General features: G+C 41.6%; 1 protein-coding gene across 4 annotated transcripts in view; it reads right to left on the bottom strand.

Annotated features, from left to right (window-relative positions):
• ASAP2 (ArfGAP with SH3 domain, ankyrin repeat and PH domain 2) overlaps positions 1-20,190 on the bottom strand; it is a 173,105-nt gene extending 152,915 nt beyond the window's left edge. For all 4 annotated transcript variants that reach the window (XM_034766472.1, XM_034766474.1, XM_034766473.1 and 1 more), the window contains exon 1: positions 20,048-20,190. In XM_034766472.1, coding sequence (XP_034622363.1) covers positions 20,048-20,173 — 126 coding nt within the window. In that variant the 5' untranslated portion in view covers positions 20,174-20,190. The remainder of the gene's footprint in view (positions 1-20,047) is intronic.
• Between the last annotated feature and the right edge of the window lie 540 nt (positions 20,191-20,730).

Below are 20,730 nucleotides of genomic sequence, written 5' to 3'. Positions count from 1 at the left end.
ACATTATATAGTCTTCAAAAAGAGTTTATTTTTCCATGAAGCATTTATATGCCAATGAAATAAAACAATATGTTTGTTACCTTATGTTTCATTAGTTACTGAATTGTGCTAACAAATGCCAGAGAATATCAACATCAAGGTATGTATATATTATATTTAATTATTGAAGAAAATAATGTTCATAAAAACAAAATCCTTATCAAGCACAGAAAGATAGTGACTGTATGAGACTTAGTTCACAGAACTGTGGCAATAAAAAACGGCCTCAAATATTCAAGTAAAAATCATCATCATCTTGTCCACTCAGATTCTTTCCAGTCATCAATATGCAGCCTTTCCTCTTCACTGGCTTTCTGGCTGTGGGGATCACTTTTTCACTTCTGGCTGCTGGGGATCACTTTTAAGCCAGTTCTATGAGACACCAACTCTCATCTTATATTTCAGCAGAGAAGTTAAAGATTGGCTAACATGCTCTTGCTTTTACTTCTTAAATGTGAATCCTGTGACTGATAGCAGGGCATTCTCAGTTCAGCGCTCTCTCTTTTTTTTTTTTTAAGCATTTAGTCCCTTTGGTACCCCATCATAGCCCAAGCCAACCAACCTATATGGAATAACATAGGGTCCCATTTATTGTTTAGGATTTGACTGACTTTTGTTTTGGGAATTATTAGTTAGTGTTTGTTTGTTTATATAGCACCCATGAAGTCAGTCACTTTGCAGACATTCACAGTCCTTGAAATACACTAGAGGACTCATACTCCTTTATCCTACTCTTTATATTCAAACAAACATTTTATTTTGAGTAAGAATTAATTCAGTGGCACTGGAATCCATTTTTTAAGTTACTCTCTACAAAAGACAAGCCACCAAAATGTCCTTGTTGCCGTCTGCTTTTGAGTCTGCCAGAGACAGTCTTGACAGACCATACACCATTTGTGTTTGTCCTATATTGCCTTGTTCTTTATTACATCTATTATGCTTCTTGAGGCCTGATGCAAAGCCCAAAGAAGTCAACAGGAGTCTTTCCTTTGACTTCACTGGACTCTTGATCACACCATTTGGATCAAACACTGGTGTAACTGCACTGAAGTCAATGAAGACTTTACCCTACCATGGAAGAATCTCATTCCAGTAGGCATCTTTTGGAGAACGCCTGAAGTTTTTTGGGGGAAAAATAAGTTAATTATTTAAAACTGTCTATTTAAATATGATTTTATGATAAAGCTAATCGCAGTCTATGTACCAAACTGTTCTCTGTAATTTGGAATATATGTATGGGATTTAGACAGTAAAGCTGACTGGAGCTAATTCCTTTATCTTATTAAGTGTGGAAGAACAAAACATATGTCACTTGTGGAATAGTTAAACACCATCTGCATTGTGAGGGAGTTAGCTGTATTCAGCTCAACAAACACCATGAACATTTTTTACTGTAATACACTCAGTTCTCCAAAAGGGCATGTATGAAAAATGTTGTGTGCTTTCGTAGGTTGTTATTTCTATTATTTGTAAACAAAAGTTGACCTATAAACAAAGGAAGTACGGTTACAAACTGATTTTACACAAATCAGCTCCTGATATTTGATCATATCTACAGCTTATTTCTCATTATTCAAATCAGCAGGACATAACATCAATATGACTAACCATATTTGTCAATCAAATCAAGCTATTCTGTGCAGCCACATGTTCCTATCGCTGTTACCGTCTAACTTTCTTCCCATTCCCTTCATTTCTTTGTTAAATCCACCTCACATCTGGGCTTAAAAGCACATAGCAAGAGATGTGTTTTTATAGCCCCTAACACAATTGGGTCTTGTGCCTGACTGAGGCCTCTGGGAGCTATTTTAACAGAAGTAAGTAATAGTAATCTGCACTAAGAGACATCTTCATCATGCACATATGACGCTACCACACTGAAGGGAGACAACAAAAAGAACAAATTCCTTCATCATTGGATTTATGCTAACCATGGTATTTTTATCCTCCAGGCAAATAGGAGGCATTTCAGGAAGCGAGGAAAAGAGCAAAAAAAGGAGACATTCTGCCAAACAGAACACCTCTAACAAGTATTACTTTGAGAAAAGCTGAATCATTTGTCAGAAATTACTATAAGCAGAGGTAAAGTAATTATTTAGATTTTTCCTTTCTTTTTAAAAGTACATCATTAAAAATTTTGGGGGAAGGATAGCTCAGTAGTTTGAGCATTGGCCTGCTAAACCCAGGGTTGTGAGTTCAATCCTTGAGGGGGACACTTAGGGATCTGGGGCAAAATCAGTACTTCGTCCTGCTAGTGAAGGCAGGGGGCTGGACTCAATGACCTTTCAAGGTCCCTTCCAGTTCTAGGAGATAGGATCTCTCCATTAATTAATTTTATTTTTTATTTATCATCATCATCAGGTTAAACTGCTGGGATGGGGCAGTGGTGGTAGGCTAAGAAACAGATGTCCTTACTTATTTTACCAGTAATAGATGAGTTTTTTACAACTGAAAAAACTAAAAACCTCATTTTCCACCCAATGACCTGTTTGTTTACTTTTTCAACTTCATTCATCTTACAAAATAAAATGAACCTGTCAGTTTCACTTGTTAGGTCTCATACTAGCTAAATAATGAATATTTAAAAACAATTTTGGTCCAATGCTGTACAATTTTACAACCTACTTCTATCATATATGGTAATTACCAGACGGTATGCTATAGTTTTGATTCTATTCCACCCACCCACCCCTCACCTCCATCATTAGTAGGACAGTGTTCCACTTCTGAAAAATTCTGAAATGGGCGTTCAATATTAATACAAACACTTTTATATCAAATAATTAAATCCTTACGTTACAGCATTGTAAATGGAAGATAAGCACTGTCGTCAGTATAAATTTAAGATTAGCTCAGTTTCTGGCAAATAAGTGTTTGATATATTTTAAGATCCTGAGCTTCCTCCCTTGGCTACTATACAGGAAAAGGAATCTTTTTAATTTCACTCCGCTGATGCTTGGCCAAGCTATGGCAGGTAGAAAAAGCACTGGAGCTCCCTGTATACAAACACAGGCAGGTAACACCTCATTAATTCCCATTTGGAAGGGGGTGGGTTTTTTTTAAATGAAAGCACACAGAACATTTTTCATACATGGCCACTGATTTTGGGTGCCAAACTGGAGACTCCTTGCAGCATATTATGTCTAGGTGGGCATCCAAAAACAGAAACAATCAAAATCAGAGGCCACCCCTGAAAATGTTGGCCTTAAATTCTTGTGGAATGAACAGCTTTAAATACAGTGGAATTAAAGGTTTAAGGCAACCATGCTCCCCCAGAAAGCTTCCCCCAGGCCATTACAGAACGGGCAAATGATTTTTTTATCCCCTGTAATTATTTGTATATTCTTTCTACAGCAACTCTGAAACCATGTTGTCCATCTGCCATCCACTTGAGGGATAATATATACTACTATTACAAAATCAAATCTGTTTTTCCTGCAGTGCGTCCTCAGGCAACTCACTTAGCCTCTCTGTGCCTCAGTTTCCTATCAATAAAAAGGCAATAAACTACTTCCACACCTCACAGGAATGCTGTGAGGATAAATACATTATAGATTGTGTGGTGCTCATATGATGCCCATCAGTACAGAATGTTAAGTACCTGAAATAGATACCTAAGATAGCTAGAAGGCACTGAACTACTTACACATTTAATAATATTAAAGCAATTGAGAATATAGATGAGGGAAGCATGTTGTCCACATTCTGATATAATCAAGAACAATATGGTTAAACATTACAGTGACGCAAGCAAAACAAAATGCAGCTTACAGAATATTTAACAATTTCATTGTTTCTTTGATTCTAAACCAGTCCCTTCAGCATTGCTAATATCAAGTCTACACAGAGCTCAAGGCATGGGAAAACTTCCTTTTCAATTTGTATTGTTTTGTAACATACACCTAACAATACTGTAAAGGACAAACAAATTGATAAAATATATATTTCATATATGCATTGCAAAATTCTACACTGCACGCCTTGTAGCTGACAATGGAACAGGTTCTACGTAGCATGTGCTAAGGAAATTTCCACTTGTATGCCTTTGTTCAAAAGGTAATTCTGTTTGATTGCAAGGGCTTAAAATGATTAGCAAATGCATTTGTTTCCTAAATAGCCTCCTTTAAAATAGATTAGAAATTTCACTAGAACTGTATTTTGTCAGAAAGTCTTCACTACCAACGGACATGAATTTATAGCACCAGAGACCAAGCCATATGAAAGTTCACTTAGCTTCAGGACTTCCTTATTTCACTCTATGCCATCTGAATGTACAACAAAGCTTTCAGGAACATAAAATTGATTTATTCAATTATAATCATGTCTGCTGCTTTGAGGTATTCAAATACACACTTAACACAATGCTAGACAGAATTATAGATTTCAGGCTGAAATTATACTGATAATCTGATCTTTACTCGGGTAAAAGAAGGGCCTATGAAGACTAGGTGGTTTTATATAAAATATTGCAATTCCACCCCTAGACAACACTGTGGCTTAAAAACAATTTCAGCCTTCACTCTTAACTCCTGCCTTTTTTAAACTTAGATGCTACAATTGATAACATAACTGTGAAAGTTTACATGAAAATCCATAACAGTTAAGAGATAGATTTATAAGATTTAGCCACATAGCACAAATATTCCATGGTAAACATTTTTGTGTAACTGAAAGAATCAACAGTATGCACAAAGACACAGAATTTGAAAAATTTCCTCAGCAGCTACTCACTTGAGGAGTGAGGGCCTCTCTAGACTACAAAATTAGGTTACCACATTAGGTCGACCTATAGTCACCTCAGTAATTAAATCGGCTGTTGGTCTCCACACTACCCTCCTGCAGCCAGTGGTGCACATCACCACCAGGAGCGCTTTCACTTACTAAAGTGGGGCACTGACAGCTGGAATGTGAGGCACTGACAGCCACGCAAGGCTCATAGCTGGAGCCCACCCACCCCAGGACTCACATCAGAGCTGTGACCCCAGCAAGCAGCTCAATTTCACAGCAGGTAGACTACCAGAAGTGAAATTGACATTCTGGTCAGTTTCATACTGCTATTATTTCACATTTCCTCTCTGGCTCTGGCTGTCAGCCAGCAGGAGGCTCACAGCTGGAGACTCCCACTCCCCACTCCAGATCTGTCAGCCCCATTTAGGGCTCGCAGCTGGCATCTCTGGGGCTGACAGCTGGAGCCAGAGACCAAATGTGAAATAATAGCAGCCGTGAAACTGACAAGAAAATGCTGGTGGGGGAGTAATACTATATGTGAAAGAAAACAGAGTCAAATGAAGTAAAAATCTTAAATGAACCAAACTGTACCACAGAATCTCAATAGATAGTAATTCCATGCTTAAATAATAAGAATACAGCAGTAGAGATACACTACCGACCACCTGACCAGGATGATGATAGTGACTGTGAAATGCTCAGGGAGATGAAAGAGACTATAAAAATAAAAAACTCAATAATAATGGGGGATTTCAACTATCCCCATATGACTGGGTACATGTCACCGCAGGATGGGATGCAGAGATAAAGTTTCTTGACACCTTAAATGACCGTTTCTTGGAGCAGCTAGTCCTGAAACCCACAAGAGGAGAGGCAATTTTTGACTTAGTCCTAAAAGGAGCACAGGATCAGCTCCAAGAGGTGAATATAGCTGTACCGCTTAGTAATAGTGACCATAATATAATTAAATTTAACATCCCTGTGGTGTGGAAAACACCACAGCAGCCCACCACCGTAGCATTTAATTTCAGAAAAGGGAACTACACAAAAACAAGGAAGTTAATTAAACAGAAACTAAAAGGTACAGTGCAAAAAGTAAAATCCCTGCAAGCTGCATGGAAACTTTTTGAAGACATCATAATAGAGGCTCAACTTAAATGTATACCCCAAATTAAAAAACATAGTAAGAGAACCAAAAAAGCGCCACCGTCGCTAAACAACAAAGTAAAAGAAACAGTGAGAGGCAAAAAGGCATCCTTTAAAAAGTGGAAGTTAAATCCTAGTGAAGAAAATAGAAAGGAGCATAAATCCTGGCAAATGAAGTGTAAAAATATAATTGGGAAGGCCAAAAAAGAATTTTAACAGCTAGCCAAAGACTGAAAAAGTAATAGCAAAAAAATGTTTAAGTACATTAGAAGCAGGAAGCCTGCTAAACAACCAGTGGGGCCACTGGACGATCGAGATGCTACAGGAGCACTCCAGGATAAGGCCATTGCAGAGAAACTAAATGAATTCTTTGCATTGGTCTTCACAGCTGAGGATATCAGGGAGAATCCCAAACCTGAGCCATTCTTTTTAGGTGACAAATCTGAGGAACTGTCCCAGATTGAGGTGTCATTAGAGTAGGTTTTAGAAGAAATTGATAAACTAAATAGTAAAAAGTCACCAGCACCAGATGACATTCACCCTGTAGTTCTGAAGGAATTCAAATGTGAAATTGCAGAACTACTAACTGTGGTATATAGTCTACCATTTAAATCAGCTTCTGTACCAGATGACTGGAGGATAGCTAATGTGACGCGAATTTTTTAAAAAGGCTTCAGAGGTTATCTTTGCAATTACAGGCCAGTAAGCCTAACTTCAATACCGGGAAAATTGGTTGAAACTATAGTAAAGGACAGAATTATCAGATACATAGATGAACATGAATTGTTAGGGAAGAGTCAACATGGGTTTTTTAAAAGGGAAACCATGCCTCACCAATCTTCAAGAATTCTTTGGGGGTGGGGGGGGGGGGGGGAAGTCAATAAGCATATGTACAAGGGGGAATCCAGTGGGTATACTGTGCTTAGATTTTCAGAAAGCCTTTGACAAGGTCCCTGACCAAAGGCTCTCAAGCAAAGTAGGCTGTCATGGGATAAGAAGGAAGGTCCTCTCAGGGATCACTAACTAGTTAAAAGATAGGAAACAAAGGGTAGGAATAAAAGGTCAGTTTTCAGAATGGAGAGAGGTAAATAATGGTGTCCCCTACGGGCCTGTACTGGGACCAGTCCTATTCAACATATTCATAAATGATCTGGAAAAAGGGGTAAACAGTGAGGTGACAAAATTTGCAGATGATACAAAATTACTCAAGATAGTTAAGGCAGACTGCGAAGAGCCACAGAAGGATCTCTCAAAACTGGGTGACTGAATTTTATCTGCCATTTTATTGGCCAATGTTGATAAATGCAAAGTAATGCACATTGGAAAACATAATCCCAACTATGCATATAAAATGATGGGGTCTAAATTAGCTGTTACAACTCAAGAAAGAGATTGTGGAATCATTTATGGATAGTTCTCTGAAAACATCCACTCAATGTGCAGTGGCAGTCAAAAAAGCTAATAGAATGTTAGGAATCATTAAGAAAAGGACAGATAAGAAGACAGAAAATATCAGATTGCCACTATATAAATCCATGGTACACCCACATCTTGAATACTGTGTGTAGATGTGGTCGCCCCATCTCAAAAAAGATATATTGGAATTGGAAAAGGTTCAGAAAAGGGCAACAAAAATAATCAGGGGTATGGAACAGCTTCCGTATGAAAAGAGAATAATAAAACTGGGACTTTTCAGCTTGGAAAAGAGACGACTAAGGGGGGATATGAAAGAAGTCTATAAAATCATGACTGGTGTGGAGAAAGTAAATAAGGAAGTGCTATTTACTCCCTCTCATACCACAAGAACTAGGAGCCACCAAATGAAAATAATAGGCTGCAGGTTTAAAACAAACAAAAGGAAGTATTTCTTCACACAACGCACAGTCAACCTGTGGAACTCTTTGCCAGAGAATGTTGTGAAGGCCAAGACTATGACAAGGTTAAAAAAGAACTAGATAAATTCATGGAGGACAGGTCCATCAATGGCTATTAGCCAGGATGGGCAGCGATGGTGTCCCTAGCCTCTGTTTGACAGAAGCTGGGAATGGGTGACAGGGGATGGATCACTTGATGATTATCTGCTGTTCATTCCCTCTGAAGCACCTGGCATTGGCCACTGTTGGAAGACAGGATACTGGACTAGATGGACCTTTGGTCTGACCCAGTATGGCCATTTTTATGAAAAAATCAATTTCCCAGCTTGTAGGCTCACTGCTGTGAAACTGAGTCTCTAGGGCTCAGGTGGTCAGCCCATGGCAGTGGGAGAGCTGCTGTGAGGTCCGCTGCCAGGGCTGATAGCCAGGAGCCCCGCTGACACCTCCCAGTGAGGAACTGGGGCAAGGAGAAGGAGATCCCAAGCCCAGCCACCTCCCAAAGAGGGGGGAGGAGAGCCCAACTGGCAACTGCCAGGCTTGGGCTCTCCTTCCTCCCCAATCCCTCACCGGGAAGCAGCAGAAGAGATCCGAGCTATCAGTCTCGGTGGCAGTGCTCTGGGCTATCAGCCAACAGGTGATGCAAGTAATTCAGTGTCTACACAAACACTGCGTCACCCCTAAATACATCGACCAAAGTGCTACATCTCTCACAGAGGAGGAGTTATTAGGTTGACGCAGTTGGCGACTTACATGAGCAGGAACACCATTCTACTGTAGACACTTACATATTTAGGTCAACATAAGTTGCCTTATGTCGACCTACCTTTATAGCGTAGACCAGGCCAAAGTCTACTAGTCTGGATGAAAAAGTCCAGCACCACTTACCCAACCTCCAATGCCACACACCTATTTAATTTATATTGCCACATCTCCACTTCTCTGCCAATAAGTCAATGTCTGTCCCCCCCCCCCAAATAAAATAATTTTCAAATATACACACCAGTTAAAGTCTGGCCAACTCCCTCCTCAATCTCCCACTCTGAATATATGAAAGGTAGCCTCCTCACTGGTTCTCATTGCGCTCTCCTATACCTTGGGATGAGGAGCTGCTATTCTCTCTTTTCATTTCCCTCCCCTATCACTATACTTTCTCTCTCACTTCCCTATCTCCCTCCCTCCCACACCAAGTATTCTCACCCACTCACTTTCTCCCTCCATGTTCCACCACTGTCTCCTGGCCCCTGCACAAATCCCAAATTTTCCCTCCCTTTCCAGTAAAGTTTCCTTTGCATTTTCCCTGTGCCACCTATTACCCCATACTCCCTCAGCCTCCCTTCTGCATCTGAAGTTTCACTGCACCCTCCTTCAAGCACTCTCCCTGAATCCCGATTCCCCTGCATGCCCCTCAATCCCTCCTGCAACTCATACTCTCGACCCCCTTATTCTCCTACTTCTAAGATCAGGAAGTGCAATTAAAAAATAATCTTAAGGACCCTTGCCACTGCCTCCTAAAAATAACTAATTTTTAAATCTCCAGAATTAATCTGTAATATACAAATATAATAAAAGGTGAAGTCTGAGGGCAGGGCCATCTAGTTTCCTCACATTTTTGTGGAAGGCCAAGCACAGTCAGCTCCCAGAAAATAGATTTAAAAAACAAACAACAAAAAAACAGTTCCATAAACTGGTTATGTTCAATCATAAAACATTAGTGCAAAGCTTGCATGATATGTCATCAGACATTAGATATAAAACAATTATAATACAAATATCATGATGCAGATTATGATATCAGATACAGTGGTCTGGACACAAAATTGTATTATATTCAGCACAGACAATGACACTAGTACTTAAGGTTGAAGAACACTACCCATCATAAGCCCCCGTTTTCAGTTACTTATAACTTTGCCAAATTTAAGCCATTTGGGCTGAAGTTTTCCATGCTTTGTGTCTGCCTCAGGCTCAATTTTGTGGAAAATTTCAGCAAAAATGGGTAATTTATTTCCAAGAAAAGGTTAGAGGAAAATACATTGTTTTGCCCATGTTAATAAAAAGGTTTCATGGGCAACTTTAAGTCTGGCATTTTTTTAACTTTTGGTTCCAAAGTCAAGCGCACAGTGTACTTTTAATGTAATTTTTGGATGGTCATTTAATTTGGGGCCTTGTTTCACCGTGCTACATTGCCTTCATTCCAAACCTTACACTGAATGATTTTTACTTCTCTACTGTTGTCAGACAGTATATTGTGCTGTCCCCGCCTAGATTACTACATGCAGTACCCATATTAATCATGATAATTAATGCTGATAATGTTTCTAGCATTTGGCACTCGCAGAAGATCAAATCAGGTGCCACGTCAATGACCTCAAAGGAATGGTACCCACTAATTCCGAGGCAGAATTTGGTCCCTTGTATCTATCACTAAAAAGGCAAATGGGGAAAACTAGCAAATGAAGAACATCTAGCTGCGTAGTAGGGGAAACTGTTGCAAGTGCACCTTCACAGCACTTTTCATACTCTGTTTTTCTTTTTAGTAACCCTGTCCATTTGCCACTCGCATATGGCTCTCACCACACCCCATTTTTGCATTTTAGCATCTGTCCTCCTCTGGCTCCATTTCTCCATCCTTATTACCAACCTCTACATTTCCCACCAGCTCCATCTGCTCCTCTTTCTCCCCCATCTTCCCCCTAGCCCAAATCCAGATGCCACATCCACACCCTCCTCTGCCTACTTCTCCTCACCTCTGCTGACATGTGGCCCAATCCTGGCCCTCCCTCCATCCCCAATCTCCATCTCCACCCCTCTCATATCCACATTCCTAACCTCACACCCATCCTCCTCCTTCCCTGCTCCCTCCTACCCTTCTCTTGCTGGCTCTGGAATGTCCTCTCCATCTCTAAAAGATCACAACCATCCACGATTCATACCTTGCTCTCTCCAGCTCTTGGCTCTCACAGAGATCTGGGTCCCTTTATTTGACACTGCTCCGATAACTGCCCTCTCTCACACTCCTCAAACTGGATCACACTGTGATGTGGATATTGAACTTCTCTGCTGTTCCTGAAGCTTCCAACCCCTCTCTCCCCCGGTGACAGAGTGCAGGGAGTGAGTACCTATCAAAAAGCCGTGAGGCAGGCAAAGCCCCCACCCCCCACCTAAGGGGAAGAGCTACTGGACCCGGGAATCAAACAGTTACAGGGGACAACTGAGGAATAACGGTCAGGAGTGAGGGTCACAGGTACAAAATCAGGGATCCAGAGCAGGACACCGAGCAGAGAACCCCGGACAGCACCCACTGCTCCTCAAAGGTGTCTAGGGACCCAGCGGATGCCACCCAGAGGAACTCTGCCCAGATACATGAGCCAAGGGAGGAATGGCAATAGGCCTCACAGTCGCAGAACATCCGCTCATTCAGCATCCTCCTCCTGATGTTACAGATGCATACTTTGGCCAGCGCCAGGAGGAGGTTGACGAAGTCTCATGACTTTGTAGGGTCACGGACGGGGTGTGCATGGATAAAGAGGTATGGGGGAAAATGAAGCCAGAACCTTAAAAGAAGGTTCTGGAGGAACAGGAATTGAGTCTGCAATCGGGTCACTTAGTGCCCCAAGAGAAGCTGATTGCAGGTAATTATATGATCAGGCTGGAGGGCTGGGTGGAATAAGAACTCAATTGGCCCCCATCAGCCAAGGGCTGATAAAAGAGGCACAGAAAGGAAGTGCTGGGGGAAAGAGAGAAGTAGGAACAGGGCTAGCTGAGTCTAGTCATACAGCAGCCTCAGAGTAGGGAGACCTCTGTTCCCCTCAGGTTCTGCCAGGAGAGCCTAAAGCTCAGTAAATATTGTAAATAGGGGGAAATGTGGTGATATTGATGAAGGGGAATTGAATTGAAATAAAGTTTCACTGAGAGCACACTTGGTGGAGTCTGTGCCATTTCTGCAGGGAAGAGGACAGGGGCCGATATGGACCCTGTTACACCCCTCTTCCCACTCTCTCCTCTTCTGAAGAGCACTGCTTCAAATTTGTCTCTCTTCCTCCATGTTGCTGTCATCCACTGTCCATCCAACTCCACCACGTCAGCCTCTATCTTCGATTTCAATCTTGGCCCTCTCGTCTCACATTCTCCCACACTCAGTCTTCAATTTCCATGCTGGTGACCCATCAGACTCCTTAGTTGCACATTTCCTCACTCTCATCTCTTCGTTTCACCTGCAGCCTTGGTTCAACTCTCCCACTCACCAAAAGGGCCAATCTCTTAACTTTGGTCTCCACCGAGCATTGCTCTATTTTCTCTCTATAGCAAGTTTCTCTTATCTAACAACCACCTGGTCTCTTTCAGCACCACCCGTCAGCTCCCCACCCCATCCCCAGTCTCATACACCAGCATTCTGCTTTTCCATGACTTCCAGTCCATCAGTGTTGATGACTTCTCGTGCTCACAGCTCTCTCCTCTCTTAACGTGGTTGTTGATTCTCTCCATACTTCACTCTCCTCCACCTTTGTCTCTTTTGCCCCTCTCTTCCAGTGCAAGTTTCGCCCTATCAACCCTCTGCCCTGACTCATCCCCAACATCTGCTTCAGCTGCTTACTCTAGTGTTACGGAAAGTCTCTGGCAGAAGTCTTGTGACCAGGCTGCCTTCCTCTTCTACAAATTCTCTCTCTTCTCCTCCAGTTCTGCCATCTTGTTAGCTACATAATTACTACTCAAATTAACTGAATCCCACACTCACAATCCCAGCTCCCTTTTCACCACCTTTGACTCACTCCTCAAACCCTCCCCTCCTCCCGCTTCCATTTCTCTCTCTGCCAAGGATCTCACCAATTACTTCCAAAATAAAACAGATAAAATATTATATGACTTTTCCCCTCCCCTCAGCTTGCCTTCCTTCTCCCCTTGCCATCCTACAACTCTCTTCTTCTCTCCTCTGACCCACCGCCACTTTCCCAGTGATCCCACCACATTTCCTGATTTCTCTCTCACACACACTCTCATCCACTTCCTTACTCTTTTTTTTTTTTAAAAAAACCTCTCACACTCCCACAATTTTCCTCTTCAACAACTGCCCCATCTCGAAGATAATTGAACATGCTCTCTACAATCACTATGTGGAGTCTCTCTCCCCCAATTCCATCCTAGACCCTGTCCAATCCAGTTTTTGACCCTTAAATGCCACTGAAACCATTCTCACCTAGCCAAAGGTCAGAACCAGTACTCCATCCTTAACCTCTTTCACCTGTCAACCATCTTTGAAACCGTCAATTACTATCTTCTTCTTGAAACCTTGTTCTTACTTGGCTTCTGTGACTCTGTCCTCTCCTAGGTATCCCTACCTCCCTAACTGCTTCTTCAGCCATGTTCTTCAGAGGATCCTCCTAATCCCCCTCAAACTTTCTGTGAAGGTTCCTCAGGGGCTCTGTCCTTGATCCCCATCTCTTCTCCCTCAACAACTTCATGTGCAAACACAGATTCAACTACCATCTCTGTACTGACAACTCACAGGTCTACCTCATTACTCCAGACCGGTCTCCTGTACAAATTAATCTCTCAGCCTGTCTCTCTGACATCTCCCTGTAAGTGTCTAGCCATCAGATCAAGTGCAACATAGATTAAAAGCTGTGTTTTAGCTTTCCCAATCCCTCCTCACTACTGCCTTTCTCAATTACTCTAGATAACACCATCAGCCTGTCTGTCACTCTGACCTGCAACCTGGGCATCATCTTCGACTCAGACTTCTTTTTAGGTCCTCACATCCAGGCCAAATGTTGCAGATTTTTTTTGCATAACATCTCTAAGATGTGGCCTTTCCTATCCATCTAAACAACTAAAAACTCTCATCCAGACTCTCCTCATCTTGATTCTCAATTAAAAAATCCTTTTCTCCAGCCTTGACAAATGCAACCTTACCCCACTCACATCTATTCAGAGTGCTGCTACGAAGATCATTTTTCTAGCTTGTCACTTTGACCATGTCACCCCTCTCTTCACAACCCCTGACTGACTCCCCCTTCTCTATCACATCAAACAGAAGCTATTTGTCTTCACTTTCAACTCTCATCCCCACCCCACCTATCATCCCTCACTCACTTTTGAGATGTCAACTCTTGTTGACTCATTATTTCCTTGGATTCACCCATCTGTTTGTATCCATCTGCTGTCTCCTGTCTTACACTTAGACTGTAAGCTCTTTGGGGCCGCAACTGACTTTTTGTTCTATGTTTATACAGTACATAGCACAATGGAGTTCTTGTCAATGACTAGGGCTCCCATTAATACTACCACCAATAACAACATGGTAGGAAGAGAAAAAAAGAGAAAAATGAAGATGAAGAATTAGACATCTGCTCATGTTAGTTGAAAACAAAAAATATATTGAGTCTAGAAAAGCTAATTCTGCCACTGAGAAGTCGCAAGAGAGATGGGGATGGGCTGAATCAAGTTGCAGCATGATTCTCTGGAAATTATACACCTCCCTACTTTTGGGGGCATGGAGGGGATGAGAGGGGGAGAGACAGAGATGGTAAGGTTGATGGTGGAGAGTTTAGTATCACTGGTGGGACAATGTCCCACCAAAACAAGTTTCATAGTGAACCTAGATGACCTATTAAGTTTAACTACCTAAAACATCCTCCACACTACAAAAGGTTTTCAGTCCATATTTAAGGGCTAAATTCCGTCCTCTGACACAGCTACAGATGAAGTCCTAGCATTTAGCCAGAAGACTTCATACATTACTCCAGCTTATTCCTTCGTGACCTCCTGCCCCCAAAATAAACACTGCTATTTGAAGACTTATTCCTGTTTGTATCATGATGATTTTCCCCAGTAACGTCAGATGACAATGTCAGAGGTTTAACTACAGAAGAGAAGCATTTAAAAATATGATGAATTTATGAAGCTATATCCAGTAATAAGGGGAGAAAATGCACAAATATGTTTTGAAAGGAAAAGCATAGTGTGCGTGAATATGTTTTTATTAAAAACTAAATATTACAAAAATTAAGATTTTAAAATTTTCCACAATGCATCAAGAGATGCAAATATTCTTATACTCTAAACAATAGTAGAAAATGGCTCCTTCTCACTCAGATTATTTATACAGCTCCAAAAAGTGTGTAGGCTCTTCACAGAGATCTAAAAAGACAGGTTTCCAGTCACCACTCCAAAGAGCTTACAAATAAAAATAGACATCATAAAGATATTGCATGTGTATTCAGAGTCATGTCTCTTTACTGACAAATTTTTACTGCTTTTTACTCATTAGTCATCCAAAGCTTCAACAGCTAAGAGAAAGCAACCTGAATTCTATTCCTTTTTGTGCATTACTGTTATTTACCAAGTTTCAATCAGTTACACCTCTCCAAACCCACTGAAAGCAGTGGGGTTGCCATAGATCATACAATTCAGACATTACAACTCAATTTTGGTCTGCAAAACCTTTATTATGCGGGGTAACAAGGAAAAAAAAACATATTGTGACTGAGAGCACCCAGAGTGAGGTTGCGGGGCTGGCAGTTATGGAATCATTGAGACACAATAATCATGGAATCTCCACAATGCCATTTTTAGACTAGAACCAAACTTTAAGAGGAAATGGTGGAGATAAGAAAAAAAAAATCAATACCCACACCACTATTTAATTTTAGTTCTGAGGCTAAAGTAGATGTAGGGGCTTGATACAACCAGCCACTGCTAAAACTCATTTCTTTAATTCATATAGTCCATCAGCAATAATCCAACAAGAGATTTAAAGAAACAAAAATAAAATTAATTAAAATATTCTGCACTCTATGAAATAGAACACTCCTATCATAGATAAATCATGGCTTGTAATTCTGCCTTTTATGTAGTGTTTACCATGCTACGATCCAGGAATTTGTGTATGCATGCACACATAACCATAAGTTTTATTTTTTAAATAAAAATCCATGTAACTGATGTAACATTTGCCACCTCACATTGTTCACTGCTTATGTGTTATGCTCCTTTTCTCTACCCTCAGTTTTTTCTACTTGTTTTCTATAGTTTTTTTTTTTTTTTTACTGTGCTCATCACACAGTATCTGAGCATCTTCCAGCTGCGCATTAAATGACGTAATTAACAACTACCACGTGTGGACTATTCTCTCATCCTCTCCCCAGGAGGAGAATTGTATGTGCAGTAGAGTATTTTGTTTTGGTAGGGTTTTGTTTGTTTGTTAGTGATATGCATGTTGCTACATGTTTATAAATTAGAGAAAGCAAGGTTGAAGAAGTACGCCTTGCACTTGGAGCACTTACTGCACTCATTTAGATTGAAAGCTTTCTGGAGCAGGGACTATCTACTGTTCTGTGTGTAAAGCCTCTAGCACAATGGGGCCCGGTTCTCACTTGGTCCCTAAGCACTACCATAATAAATAATAAAAAATAAGTATTTGGTTCTTTCGGATTTCAGTACCAGCCTTTACTATACAACTTTTTCTTCAATCCATTCACAAAACACATACATGGATTCCAGCCATCACTAAATGAGTTTATGGAATAACAATTTCTAAAATTTTTCATGACCCCCATGATTAGTGGCATCTCACAGAATTCACTACAGTTTATGGGTCTTTTTTATTATTAATTATTATTATTATTATTAAAGTCACAATGTAAAAATGAAAAACGTGTTTTTAGCAAAAGCAATGGTAAAGTCAGGCTTTTGCTACTCAATGTGCACAGCATTAAAAAGTCATTTCACATTTGTAGGCCCTGCTACAATATGGGCATCTGGAACCTATACTAGAAATAGTAAGCTTACAAATGTTAATCTTTTTTTAAACTAGATTACTGATTTTGAACATCCCCTCCCCCAAACATATGACCCTGAGCTGAGCTAGCAGACACTAATTTGAAACTTGTTTAAACTTACTTATTACTACATATGCAAAGATTAGAAAGTATGATATAAAGTGCCTGATCCTCAGCAGTTCTGCACACTTGCAAATTCATTTCAATGGGAGCTGCAGATGCTCAGCACCTCTCAGGACAGCGTCCTAAGAATGGAAAAATTGCAGAAATGGTGGAATCACGTATCTTGTACAACAATACTGACATTTTTGTCTGTTCCAAGAACAGACCTTTCCTGATTCTCTTTCTACTAGCAGCAGCAAACACTGATCAGATTCTGGTACTCAAACAACACAATACAAATAGTCCGGAAGGGAAGTAAAAAGGGGAGCAGGCTTTCAATTTAATGATTTCTGCAAACTGTCCAGCATTTTTTCTGATCTACTCACTGGCAGAAGCTAGAAAACTGCTCCCACCTCACCTTCAAAAGACACTTTTAAAGGGAAGGCTCAGTCATTAATGAAGTTTAAAATCAGATAATTAGCAGATAAGACTAAGATGGAATCACAACTATTCTATAATCCACCAGTTTTGTAAGTGTTCAGTTAGCAAACTAGTTCTTTCGTGTCCATTTATTAGCTGAAATCCAAACACTACCCAGTAGTCTGAACAGTATTCCTTTTACCATCCCCCATTTCAAACACTACATTCTTAAACTTTACACAGGTACATAACCAGATTTCCTAGATTTTAGTAACATACTTTATGTTGTAGTTTAGTTAGCACATTACAGACTGAAAACATATACTGAGGTTTCAAATCTGTGGTATCTGTGTTAGTGCAATCAGAACACATTTGTCACATTTACTTTACCTTTTCAACTATAAGCTTTATTAAGCTTTCTTTTGCGTCAAGCTGATATACTAGCTTCTATCAAACCTCTAGAAAAAAGTGTTGTTTTCTCTATTAGGCAATGTATAGACAGCTTTTTACCAAAGCAACATCTTTAACCTGAAAAACCAATAGACCACCAAGCATGAAGGATGTGAATATCAAAAAATTGAATATGAACCCAGATTTTATAGATTTAAACCTATGAATAATGTCCTTTAATTCTTGAGACTTTTTTTTTTTTAAAGGAGTACTCCATTTAATTAAATAATTTCAGGATCTCAGTAGGAACAACCTATTGCTGATATTTTGCCAAAATTGCTAAAGAAATTAATGACCGTGAATAAGCAGAGTGACTGCCAATACAACCTCTAATGCAGCCTTGTAAAATTCTATTCACCCTGGCTAAGCATTTTTGACAGACCTGTAAAATATTGATTGTATTCATTATCATTATTATACAGAATAGATGAGCACATTTTTTGCCTGAGCTAGTAAGTTTTCATGGCCATTTTGCCAGGTTTTTCTAAAAAAGATTTGTCACATACCTGCAACCGCTAAAGATGCAAATTGAGATATAACATACTGATTGTGTTTCTTTGAAACCAACCAGCAATGTAACATTGGTCTGACCTCAAAACAAACAACTGATAATCAGATTAAATAAGATAGGAACCAAACATGTTCAAGTTTATATGTGCTACATTCTCCTGATTGTAAGTAACAGTGAAGTTTTCAAGAACATCGTTAGTTCATTCTCTTCAGCCGTCCCCCCCTGCCCCCCAAAATGAGTACATCAGTACAGCCAACTACACATGCTAAAGTCATGAATTTGGGATGCCCGGCACTGAGATTGTCTTAAAAATCATGACTTCTTAAAAAATAATATATGTTGGACTCTTTTTACTTGCCTTCTTATCTTTAAGGGTTCACATTTTCAAGTTTTTTCCTCAACAATTGGGAAGGCTAGAAATTCACTCTTTAAAAATTTACAGTTGAGATTCTCACATAATCATATAGTACCAAAAGATCTGGCTTTTAAAAATATATATAAATAAAATATTATGAGACTTGTGATAAAATCAGGAGATCTGACAACACTATTTACAGTAACTTGCTTTAGACCTAAATAATTTCACTGTTCATTTGTGTTTAGTAAATTTCGGCAGAAAAAAAGGTCTTCACATGTATAAATGGGGGAGGGATAGCTCAGTGGTTTGAGCATTGGCCTGCTAAACCCAGGGTTGTGAGTTCAATCCTTGATGGGGCCACTTATGGATCTCCAGCAAAATCAATACTTGGTCCTGCAAGTAAAGGCAGGGGGCTGGACTCGATGACCTTTCAGGGTCCCTTCCAGTTCTAGGAGATAGGATATCTCCATATATTAATTAAATTTTCTGAAAAACATTGATATTTAATTGCTAACCTTAAAATCTGCTTTAAAAGGTATAATTAAATACAGGCATTTAAGAGTAAAAAGTTTGTGTGGAGGACAAAATTACTTCAGGAGCAAAACAGTAATTCCTCCCATGCAAATTAGTTTGAATTCAAAGTCAAGGGTTTAGGGACTGGCAAAACAGGAAAATCTTGAAAAAGGCATTTAAACAACAAATGCTCTGTTTTGTTCACATATTTAAGATACTTATATAATTGATAGCGTGTGGCATTTTTTGTGGGGAGGGACACTTCAAACCTAGTGAGTCTCAAGATTTTTGTTTAAAACTTTAATTGATTTTTTTAACATAAACATACTGCAAAATAAGCAAAACCAAACAGACACACAGTATATCAATTGATGGAACAAATTACTCTACATACCAAACGAGATTATTTTGTTCACAAGTTAGTTCAGAGAGGCTACTACTACAATCAAAATATGCAGAAACGTTTTATTTTGTTACCCACGGGACAAGAGACAGGATAGGTTCTAACTGTGCTCAGACCTGTCCCGAATCTCCTTTGAATGGGGGGGGAAAAGACTCCCGCCTCAATTTTTACGGTCGCCCTCAGGTGAGGAAGGATTTTGCTTGAGGAATTTCAAATTTCTTTAACAAAAAACCTCCCTCCATGAGACAGACACAGCTCTCCTCCCGAGGGGTGTTGCAAACCGCTGGGGGATGCAGCCAGACACACCCGGGGGGAGGAGAGGTAAAAGGCCCTGTATGGCAGGCTGAGGGGGACACAGCCCCCTGACCCCGGGCCGGGAGTGTGGGGGACACAGCCACAGCCCCCATGCCGAGGAAGGGGGCTGGGCCTTTGGGGGAGAAAGAGCCACAGCCCCTCTCCCGGCGCCGGCGGAGGGGAGCCGAGCCCTTGGGAGCTGGGGGAGGCAGTCACAGCGCCCCCCCCCCCGCCGGCGGAAGGGGGTCCAGGGAGGAGGTAAGCCCCGGGCCAGCCCGGCGCTCCCTTCTCCGGGCGGCCGAAGGGCGCTTCCCCAGGCAGTCCGAGCAGGCAGCGGTGAGCGCCTTGTTCCCCGCCGCGGCGAGCAGAGCGCGGCGCCAGGCCGGAGGGGCGCTGCAGCCCCTCCCCGCCCGAGCTGCCCCCGGCTCTCACCTCCTCGATGGCCGCCACCGTGTTCCTGCACTGAGCCATCCGCGTGGTGAAGTTGGAGGCGGTGGGCGACTTGTAATCCTCATTGGTCTCGGACACGAATTCCGACACGGAGATCTGGTCCGGCATGGCGGGGCGGGGACGGGGGGCGGGCGGCTCCGGGGGAGGAAAGGGGAGGGGGCACCCCGCTTACATTGCTCAGCAACCGGCAGCGCCCTGCTCACACCCCACCGCCGTCTGGCGTGTGTTGTTCTCTCGTGCGTCCGCACAAGGAAATTCCCCGCAGCCGCACCCCTCCCTCCCGGTCACCCACGGGGGGGTGGGGGGGGGGGGCTGCTGCACGCCCCTCCCCCCGGCAGCACACAGAGAGTGGGGAGGCCACCACACGGTATCCCTCCCTCCGGCATCAGGCGGGGGGCGGCTGCTGCATGCCCCACCGCCCATCCCCACCACACAAACCTCGCTCCCCATCACACAGGCTGGGGGAGGCCACCACATACCCTCCTCTCCCTCCCCACCACATAGGCTGGGGAAGAACTGCTACACACCCCTTTGTAATCACACACGGAGGGAGGTCACCACAAACCCATCCCGTCCCTATCACACAGTGGGGGAAGCCTCTACAGACCCATCCTCTCCCCCACATCACACTGGGGAAACTGCCACACCCCCCTCCCAATAACATG

The sequence above is a fragment of the Trachemys scripta genome, chromosome 3 (genome assembly GCF_013100865.1).
Source record: "Trachemys scripta elegans isolate TJP31775 chromosome 3, CAS_Tse_1.0, whole genome shotgun sequence".
In the NCBI taxonomy this organism is placed as follows: Eukaryota; Metazoa; Chordata; order Testudines; family Emydidae; genus Trachemys; species Trachemys scripta.
Note: the sequence above shows the minus strand (reverse complement) of the source record. Positions and strands in the feature narration are given on the sequence as shown.